Source organism: Leopardus geoffroyi, chromosome A1 (assembly GCF_018350155.1).
Source record: "Leopardus geoffroyi isolate Oge1 chromosome A1, O.geoffroyi_Oge1_pat1.0, whole genome shotgun sequence".
NCBI classification, from domain to species: domain Eukaryota; kingdom Metazoa; phylum Chordata; class Mammalia; order Carnivora; family Felidae; genus Leopardus; species Leopardus geoffroyi.
The window spans coordinates 2,384,228-2,394,545 of record NC_059326.1 but is presented as its reverse complement, the minus strand read 5'-3'; the positions used below and the strand labels follow the sequence as shown (position 1 = coordinate 2,394,545).

At 44.0% G+C, this 10,318-nt stretch overlaps 1 protein-coding gene across 1 annotated transcript in view; it reads left to right on the top strand.

Moving 5' to 3' along the window:
- The first annotated feature begins 1,026 nt into the window (after window positions 1-1,026).
- MICU2 (mitochondrial calcium uptake 2) overlaps window positions 1,027-10,318 on the top strand; it is a 142,281-nt gene continuing 132,989 nt past the window's right edge. The window contains exon 1 of the mRNA XM_045453937.1: window positions 1,027-1,319. Coding sequence (XP_045309893.1) covers window positions 1,110-1,319 — 210 coding nt within the window. The 5' untranslated portion in view covers window positions 1,027-1,109. The remainder of the gene's footprint in view (window positions 1,320-10,318) is intronic.

Here is a 10,318-nt window from a genome sequence, read left to right as displayed (position 1 = left end):
CTTCCGATTCTGTGTCTCCCTCTCTCTCTCTGCCCCTCCCCCGTTCATGCTCTGTCTCTCTCTGTCTCAAAAATAAATAAACGTTAAAAAAAAAAAGAAAATACCCCATCAGAGTGAGCAGGCTGGGAGAGGATATGATGTGGCAAAAATGAACAGAGCAGTCAAGAATACAAGAATAGGGAGGATGAACAAGGCAGATGAGGAAGATGCTATTTTTTAAGTTTGCCAGTTTTGCAAGATGAAAGCAGTTCCGGAGACGGACGGTAGCGATGGTTGCCCAACAACGTGAATGTCCCAACACCAATGAAGTGTGTATTTAAAAACGGTTAAGACGGTAGCGCTGTGCGCATTTTGCCACAACTGAAAAAATAAGTTTAGAGTTTGCTTAAGCTATTAAAGTGACATAAGAGAACACGCTCACATTAAAAAAAAAAAAAAAAATTGCTTTAAACACTTTTGTTTACTAGAAGCTGAGCGAGCTAATTGATGTTATTTTAAATGGCCCGTGGGAAAGTAACTGCAGCGTCTGTGGATTTCAGAATAATGTACAAGTAGTTTGAAGAAATTCTTAACACGCGTAGGCTCGTGGAATTTAAAACAGATGTAGCGTTAAGGACTATGCAAGGTTTTTCAGTTACACGCCCCAACTTCTTCGGGGATGGGCTTCCACTGCTAAGCTCAGGCCCATCAGAAAGGCAAACCACACACTCGATCACAGTTATTGTCCGCAGTGCCCGGCTCACCCGTCCGTGCTTTCCCCTCAAGCCCGCAGCGCCCACCAAACAGCGGCTTCTCCCTAGTGAATGACACGTTTTCCTTACGAAAATCGTAGGACCTCCCTACACAATAGGGGAGCTATCTCGTTCTCGACTGCGGAGGCCACTTGGGGTTCTGTTCGGACCCCTTTCCAGTTACCCGGCTCCCTTGCACACGCTCCCCTACCGCCGCTCCGAGCTGCGCGGCCGCAGCCGCCCGCGGAAGGCAGGCTCCGGAGGCTGGACGGAGGCCGTGCGGCTCTCGCGAGACCCGTGGCCGCGCGGGAGTTCTCGAGTCGTGCGACGAGGCGGCGGCGGCCGGGACTCGGTGATGGATGGGGCGCTTCCGCAAAGATGGCGGCGGCTGCGGTAAGAAGCGCTCGGCTGACGGCCTGGGGCGGCCGACTGCGGCGTGGGCTCTCCGCCGGCCGGCGGGCTTGGCCGGGCCCCAGCCCCTTGGCGGCGGCAGTGGCCGGCGTGGCCCTGGCAGGCACAGGAGTGGCATGGTACCACGGCCGCGTGAACGTCGCGGCGCCCGAAGGCAGGCTCACCGTCTTAGCGCAGGTACGGGACCGGTCCTTTTCGCCAACCCCACCAAGCTCCTCCCTCCTCGGACTCCCGGCGGTGGAGAGTGGGGGCTGCCGCGGGCGGCCCCGGCTCCTCTTCCGGAGTCAACGTTAGGGGCGCCGCCGCGGAAGGCCCCGGACGGGTGGGAGGCGCTCCTTTCCAGCCGCGGCCCCCGCCGCGCGCGCCCGAGGGCATCGAGGCCGACGACGGGCCGCCCAGCCCCTCCGGGGGGAATCCCGCAAAAGCCGCACGGACACCTAAAGCCCGCGACGCGAATAGAGACGATGGGTGTGGGCGTGTCTTGGTTTGTGGATTTCTCACTACACCTTGCCCGCGCTCCCTCCCTTCTTGCTGGTGTTGCTCAGAGGTTCAGGGGGGGTGTTTCCAGGGACTCGCCCCACACGTACCTTTGTTAACCTTTGTAACTAAATCCTTTACGACTGGTTCTCTGCGTAGCGTGGTGAAGTTGTCCTAATAGATGACTTTTTTTTTTTTTTTAACCGTAAAAGTGCCAACCATAAAAATTAGCAGGTTGATGATTTCCAGATTTTATCATCACCTCTGGGGAACAGTATTACATGATTATAAACCTTAATCTTCGGTAGACTCTAAGTACTAAGCAAAAGACGTTTCTTCTGAAACCTCCACGTTTAAGGGACAAAGTTCCCTACTTCAGTGTAAAACTGCCCCGTAAAATATTTGAAAAAGTACTACTTTTTAGATATTTTATGTACTTTTAATAAGTTTTAGTGTGTGCGTTGCTTTGAAAATTAGAAATCGTATTCTTTGTTAGGTTTACCTTGTATCTTTTTTTTAAGGGTCTCTTCTGTTTAAAAAAATTTTTTTTAATGTTCATTTATTTTTGAGAGAGAGACAGAGGGGGGCAGTTTGGGGGTAGGCAGAGAGAGAGGGAGACACAGAATCGGAAGCAGGCTCCAGGCTCTGAGCTGTCAGCACAGAGCCCGATGCGGGGCTCAAACTCAGGAACCGTGAGATCACGACTGAGCCACCCACGCACCCCTACATTTTACCTTTCTAATGAAAAACCCAAAGAACGGTCAGATACAAAGAAAGAGAGGAAGGCAGGCCTTGTGAATTAAAATTAAGCATTGATAAATGATATTTTGACTTGTATTAAATTAAGATGCCATATGGATAACAGGTTCAGTAACTTTCCTATCCTTTTACCATTTCTGATCATAGGTGGGAGGATCTGTCTTGTGGTATTTTATGCCATTTTTGTTAGTTCTTCTGGTGCCAAGGATTCAATTTATTATTCATCATTGGTTTCTCTCTGTTCTCAGCTTTTTTTTTCTAATTTTTTTTAATGTTTATTTTTGACACAGAGACAGAGCTTGAGCGGAAAAGGGGCAGAGAGAAAGAGAGGGAGACAGAATCCTTAACAGGCTGCATGCTCTGAGCTGTCAGCACAGAGCCCAACGCAGGGCTCGAACTCATGAACTGTGAGATCATGACCTGAGCTGAAGTCAGATGCTTACCCGACTGAGCCACCCAGGCACCCCTCTCTCTGTTCTCAGTCTCTTATTTCATTCTGTTTGCAACCTTTAGGTTAATCTTACAAAGAATGACTTTTTAACCACATAGCGTACCCTTCTTCAGTAACCATTGGTGCCTCATTCTGCCTAGGATAAAATCCACATTAGAAAATTTTGATACTCAAAGACCGTTGTGGTAATACTCTAACCCATCACTGCTCAGATACACCTTCCAGTAAAAGTGATTCACTTCCTTTTTTTTTTTTTAAACATTTATTTATTTTTGAGAGAGACAGAGCATGAGCCCAAGAGGGGCAGAGAGAGAGAGGGAGACACAGAATCCGGAGCAAGTCTCCAGGCTCTGAGCTGTCAGCACAGAGCCTGACACGGGGCTCGAACCCACGAGCCGCAAGATCATGATCTGAGCCGAAGTCGAGGCTTAACCAATGAAGCCACCCAGGCACCCCTAAGGTGTACAACTTGATGTTTTTTTTTTATACATTGTGAAATGGTCACCATAAGGAGTTAATTAACATACCCATCACCTCACCTAGTTACCGTAGAGTATGTGTGTGATGAGAACACTTAAGATTTATCCTAAAACAAATTTCTAGTATATAATAACAGCATTGTTAATTGCAGTTGCCATAGTGTATGTTAGATCTCTAGGACTTATTCATCTTGTTTAACCGAAACTATTATCCTGTGACCAACATCTTCCCATTTCCCCCAACCTCGGGCAACCACCATTCTGCTCTGTTCTTCTATTCAACTACTTTAGATTTCACATATAAATGAGACCATGTAGCATTCGTCTTTCTGTACCTGGCTTATTTCACTTAGCATATCTTCCATTCTCATCCTTATTGTTGGGTAGCAAGATTTCCTTTTTCAAGGCTGAATAATATTCCTGTGTGTGTGTGTACATACACATCACATCTTTTCCTTTCAGCCATTGATGGACAGTTGGTTACTGTAAATAATGCTGCAATGAATGTGGGAGTGCAGATATGTCTTCACAATACTGATTTCATTTCCTTCAGGTACGTACCCAGAAGCAGTACTGCGGGACCATATGGTAGTTCTATTTTTAATGTCCTGAGGACCCTCTGTATTGTTTTGCATAATGCCTGTCCCACTTTACTTTCCTAGCCAACAGCATAGGAGGGTTTTCTTTTCTTCACCTCCTTTTCATGACCTGTTATCTTTTGTCTTTTTGGTAATAGCTATTCTGACAGATGTGAGGTGATACCTTGTAGAAGTTTTGATTTGCATTTTCCTGATGATTCATGATGTTGAGCACCTTTTCATATATATGTTAGTCTTTTGTATGTCTCCAAAAATGTCTGTTCACGTCCTTTGCCCATTTTTTAATCTGGTTATTTTATTTATTTCTACGGCCATTTAGTTTGAGTTCCATTTATATTTTGGTTATTAACGTCTTATCAGATGTATGGTTTGCAAAAATTTTCTCCCATTCTGTAGGTTGTCTTTCAGTCCGTGGTTTCTCTTTGCTCTTTATAAGCTTTTTTTTTTTTTTTTTTTTTTGAGACAGAGCAAGCACTTGCATAAGTGGGGGGGGGGGGGGGGGGAGCAGAGGGAGAGGGAGAATTCCAAGCAAACTCTTCACTGTTAGTGCAGAGCCCCAATGCAGGTCTCAACCTCACGACCATAAGTGAGATCATGACCTGAGCCAAAATCAAGAGTCGGATGCTTAACCAACTAAGCCACCCAGGTGCCTCACTCTGCATAAGCTTTTTTGTTTTTGTTTTTTCAAGTTTGATGCAATCCCATATGATAATTTTTGCTTTTGTTGCCTGTGCTTTTGGTCACATATCCAGAAAATCATCACCCAGACCACTGTCAAGAAGCGTTTTTCCCTATGTTTTCCTCTAGTAGTTCTACTGTTTGGAATCTTACATTCAAGTCTTTAATCCACTGTGGTTAATTTCCATATATGATGTGAGATAAGCATCCAGTTTCATTTTTCTGCATACAAATATCCAATTTTCCTAATACCATTTGTTACAGAGACTGTCCTTTCCCATCGTGTATTCTTATTTTGGGGCTCTATTCTGTTCCATATGTCTATTTTTATGGGACTATCACATTTTTTTTGATTACTATGCATTGTAGTATATCTTGAAATCAGTAAGTGTGATGCCTCAGGTTTGTTCTTCTTGGTCAAGATTGTTTTGACTTTTCAGAATCTTTTGTAGTTCTATATGAACTTCAGCATTTTTTTTTCCATTTCTGTAAAGAATGCCATTGGGATTTTGATAGGGATTACATTGAATCTGTAACTCACTTGGGTACTATGGACGTTTTTTTTTAAGTAGGCTTTACTCCCAGCTCAAAGCCCAAATCAGGGCTTGAACGCATGACCCTGAAATCAAGACCTGAGCTGAAATCAAGAGTCGCATGCTTAACTGAGCTACCCAGGTGCCCTGGTAGTATGAACATTTTGATATTAATATATTAATTCCTGGAATGGTTTTGAACAGTTAACGATTAAAATTAAAGGTAGGATTTATCTCTGTCAGGGTCCAGTTAGGAGACAGAAACTTAAACCAGTTATTTGAAAGGTGACATTTAATATAAAGAATGACCTGGTAAAAGAAGGTTGACTGCTAAAAGAGGAAAGAAGGACTTTAAGAGGTCCAGAAGTAGCAGGTGTCAAAAAGTAGCTACTACCTGTAAGTGAAAGGAGAATAGACAGTGAAGAAGGAACTAAGGATTTGGGAAAACTCCCCTCCAACCCTGAAGGGTTGAGCTGAGATTTAGCCTCTTAGAAGAGGACTTGGCTACCACAAAAATATAAAGACCACTATTGGTAGCTCTGGCCGGATGGCACAGGCCAGAGCCAGTCTTTGGAAGAAGGTTGCCGTTGCTGGAAGGTGTATGGGGGCTGGAACTGGTCTCTACATTCAACCCACTGAATGAGGGATGTGGCCCGAGGGCGTGGCCAGAGCTCCTGCAGAAGTAGCACCTGGAGCTACTCTTTTTTTTTTTAATATGAACTTTATTGTCAAATTGGTTTCCGTACAACACGCAGAGCTCATCCCAACAGGTGCCCTCCTCAGTGCCCATCAGAGGTGGCCTGGTGGGTTGTGTGTTGGCCTGATGCCACCCCCCACAAGAGCGGCCACGGAGTCCGCCTGTAGAGCTGTTGGGAAGCTGCCCACCTGGCGGGAAGCTTCTGGCCTGAGTACGGCGTAGCCAGAGCTACTGCACCTGCCTACTGGAGTTGATTGGAAATGGCCCTGGCTGGTCTATGAGGGCTGCTGGGCTCCAGCTCAGAATAGAAGAGGCAGAAGGCTTCCGGCCTCCGCTTTCTTGCAATGTCACTCCAGTGCTCTCTGTTGACTGAGACTAAAACTGTTCTAGCCGACCAAGGGGAAAAGTCTGCAGGGGGTTCTGTTCCAGCATCACAAAGCAGGACAGAGGAGGGTAGATTAGGCGCGGAGACAATCGATGACTCCTGTGGAGTTCAAGAGTGTTTGACCCAGGTTTCAAGGGACAGGAAAACCTCCGCTTGACCACTCGTTACGAGTGGTACCAGGTGGATTGCATATTGGCGTTCTTTGCGTCGGAGAGGATACGTGGGCACTCGGGACGGTCCAGCGTGTCCTTTGTGTTTCTTCAGTTGGTTGTTACCAAGGAGTAAAAGAACTGAGCAAAGTGAGCTCTTCTCACATGTTGTCTCTCTAGTGCTGAACTTAGGGCCTGGCGCTTAAAAGGTGTTCATTAAACGTTTGTTCAATGTACATTTCCAAGGTTGCAAGGTACACCCTTCTCCACCAGAGATTTCTCGTGGAATTAATTATTTCTCGTTGTAACATTCCTGGTATTATGGAAACCAGTAATTAAGGTTTAGAATATTTTCATTGTAGGGGTGCTTGGGTGGCTCAGTCAGTTAAGCATCTGACTCTTGGTTCGGGCTCAGGTCATGATCTCACGGTTCTGTGGGATCAAGCCCCGTGTCAGGCTCCATGCTGACAGTGCTGAGCCTGCTTGGGATTCTCTTTCCGTCTCTTTGCCCCTCCCCCTAACGGGCTCTCTCTCAAAATAAATAAACAAACTAAAAAAGGAATATTTTCATTGTAGTCAAAAAAATAAAGAAGTTACGAACATTGTTGAAATTGTCGCGTTTGTATTATTGAGACTGATAACAATAATGATGGCAAGAAAATTAGTGAGGTCAGTGATCATTAATTTTATGTGTCAACTTGGCAAGGCTACGGTGCTCAGTTGTTTGGTTAAACATTAGTCTAGATATTACTGTGGAGGGGTTTTTTTTAGATGTGATTCACATTTAAATCAGTAGACTGTTCAGTAAAGCAGATTACTCTCCATAGTGTGGAATGTAATCCAATCAGTGGACCTCCTTAAGAACAAAGCTGAGGTTTCCTCAGAAAGAATTTGATCTCCCGCAGGCAACATAGAAACCTTGCCTGAATTTCCAGTCTCTTACCAGAAATTCTAGCCTGCCCCACAGGTTTTTGATTTGCTGTTGCCCACAATCTCATGAACTAATTCCTTAAACCCCTCACTCCCTCTGTCTCTCTTTTTCCCTTTGTACATATAGGATATATGAATATCTTATTGGTCCCATTCTCTGGAGAACCCACAGATTTGGGGACTGGTGATTAGGATGCTGCTATAACAAGTATCTAGAACCGTGGAAGTGGCTTCGGAATTGGTTACTGGGTAGAGGCAGGAAGAGTTTTGGGGCACGTGACGGCAGTGGCCTAGATTGCCTTGCAGAGACTGTTGCTACAAATGTGAATGTCATGGGTGCTTCTGGTGAGGTCTCAGGTGGAGAGAGGAACACGGTAATGGAAACTGGAGCAGAGGCAGTTCCTGTGATAAAGTGGCACTTGGCCAAATCGTGTTCTACTATTTTGGGACAAGTAGAAATTGTGAGCGATAAAATTGGATATTCAGTTGAGCAGATTTCTAGCAGAGAGTTGAAGTCATGGTCCAGTTTCTCCTTGCTGTACGTAGTAAAATTTGAGAAGAGAGAGAGAGAAATTAAGGAAGAAATTATTACACAAAAGGACCGGAACTTGAAGATTTGGAAAGCTGTGGGCAGGTCTAGATTGTAAACAAATGAGAAGGACACTCTGCAGAGAAAACTAAGGATGTGGCTCGACAACCACTTGCTGAGGAGATTAGGTGTGTTACTCCAGAATCCAGTCAACCAGCTTAGCAAAAAGGCTGCCAGGGTTAGACTGAAGGGAGCAGAGAGCCATGAAGTGAAAAGGAGGACTTCTCCAGTTCTCCAGGCACAGGCAAGAAACAGGCTGATGGAGCTGTCCAGCTGCAGACGTGTTATCTTTCCAGAAAAGACCAGAACAATTTCGGAAGCACAAAGCACCCAGCCACAGAGGATTATTCTCAAACCGTAAAATCCGGTTTGCTCTAAATTGCAGACATGCCTGGGACCCATGTCTTGGATCTCTCTTTTCAAACCGTGAAGTCTGTCCTGTGTGTGTGTCCCCTCGTTGTATTTTGAAAACATAACTTGACTAGTTTCATAGGTTTACAGAACGAGTAGACTTTCACCCCAAGAAAGTCATACCCTGAGTCTCACCCAGAGTGATTGGGAGAATTTACATGATGAGATTTAGGACTTAGGTGATGGTATTTAGATAAGACGTTGGACTTAAGGTGGCTGCTGGGCTGATTAGAACTTTGTAGGAGGTCAAGGATGAGGAGAGTGCATTTTGCATGTGAAAGCACGTGAATTTTGGAGGACCATAGGGTGGACTCTTGAGTTGAACTGTGTCCCCGCAAAATGCACATGTTGAAGTCCTGACCTCCATTACCTCAGACCTTATTTGGAAACAGGATTGTTGTAGATTTAATTAGTTAAAATCAAGAAGAGATCGTATTGGAGTAGGTTGGGCCCCTGATACAGTATGTCCTTATAAAAAGGGGGAAATTTAGGTGCACACAAAGGGAGAACGTCATGTGAAGACCGGAATTATGCTGCCACAAGCTGGAGAAATGCCTTCAGAGGGAGCATGGCCTGTGGACCCCTCCATCTCAGGCTTCTGGCCTCCAGACCTGTGACACAATAAATTTCTGGTATTTAAACCACTCAGTTTGTGGCATTTTGTTTCAGGAGCCCTAGGACACAATGCAGTTAGTATTTGGTCTGACTCTAGGAGCTATGGCTTCTAGCCGTTTTCTATCAGAGAGACTTCTCAAGACCCAGAAGAGAATCAAATGGGCAGCCTTTCAGAGATCCCTTTTATATCTGCCTTCTATGTAGAAGGTAGTACTCTGCTACTAAAACTTGAAAACAATCTTAGATTGTTAAACTAGTCATCTTTTTAGAGTTCAGCATACATCAGGTATTATAATGCCCTTGAGTTTTCCAATAAAGCTTATATTTTTAATGAGAAAATTACCAATATGAAAACCAGTCTTGTGGACCAGAAATTGGTGTTGCAGTTCAGAAAATACACATTTTAAAACCATACTATAAGAAACTTATAGTTTCAAAGTGTATGAAAAATGTGGCTTGTTGTGTGGGAGAGTCACCTTGATCTTCTAAGGGGAGAAGTTATTGTGTACATTGAGGTCATGTGCTGTTTTCTTGCGTAATTGCGATTATGATTTAGTTGTTAGGTCTGATTTTAATGATTTCTCATTAATTTATTTCTCAATAATTCTCATTTCTCTTTATTGACGTTTTTTTAAATACATTTTCCTCTCTTGATGTTTTAATTTGCTTGCTTTTATTTAAGTAAAAAGAAATTAGAAAAAAGAAATGTTTTGTTTTGAGAAGAGAGTGCACATGAGCAGGGGAGGGGCAGAGAGAGGGGGGAACAGAGGATCTGAAGTCGGTTCTGTGCTGACAGCAGAGACCCTGACGCGGGGCTCGGAGTCATGAACTGTGAGATCATGACCTGAGCTGAAGTTGGATGCTTGACTGACTAAGCCACCCAGGCACCCCCAAAAAAACACTTTGAAGATGGATTCATATGAATATCTTTCATGCATGATGAAATGCCTTACACATGAACATATCTTAGAAGTGATGTGTGTGTGGATGTGATTTTTTGTTTAGATCCCATTTAGTAATCTTGACCTATATTTCTGGAATGATATTTTGCCTTTTAATCCTACCTCACCTTAGATTTGTGATAGAGCATTTTCAATGGTTTAAGGTAGACTGCAGCAATATTAATCTTTTAGCAATTTGCAGTACAAAACAGCATTAGCTCTTAGAAACTTTTAACTTTCTCAGAACAGTCTGGTTTTTCATGCCTTTAATTTTCAAATTTTGACATCCATGATAATTAGTAGTTTCTGTTTTATCAGTTCCTGTTAATCACTAGGAATCCCTCCTTCTGGCTATCCTAATTATATCCATGGAGATGATGATCTTGAAGCCTACTTTAATACCTCCTTTCTTTAACTTTTCATAATGTTTTGTTTGTGCCTTCAATTAGCATTTGCATTTTCTTATGAGAAAATCTAGTGTCT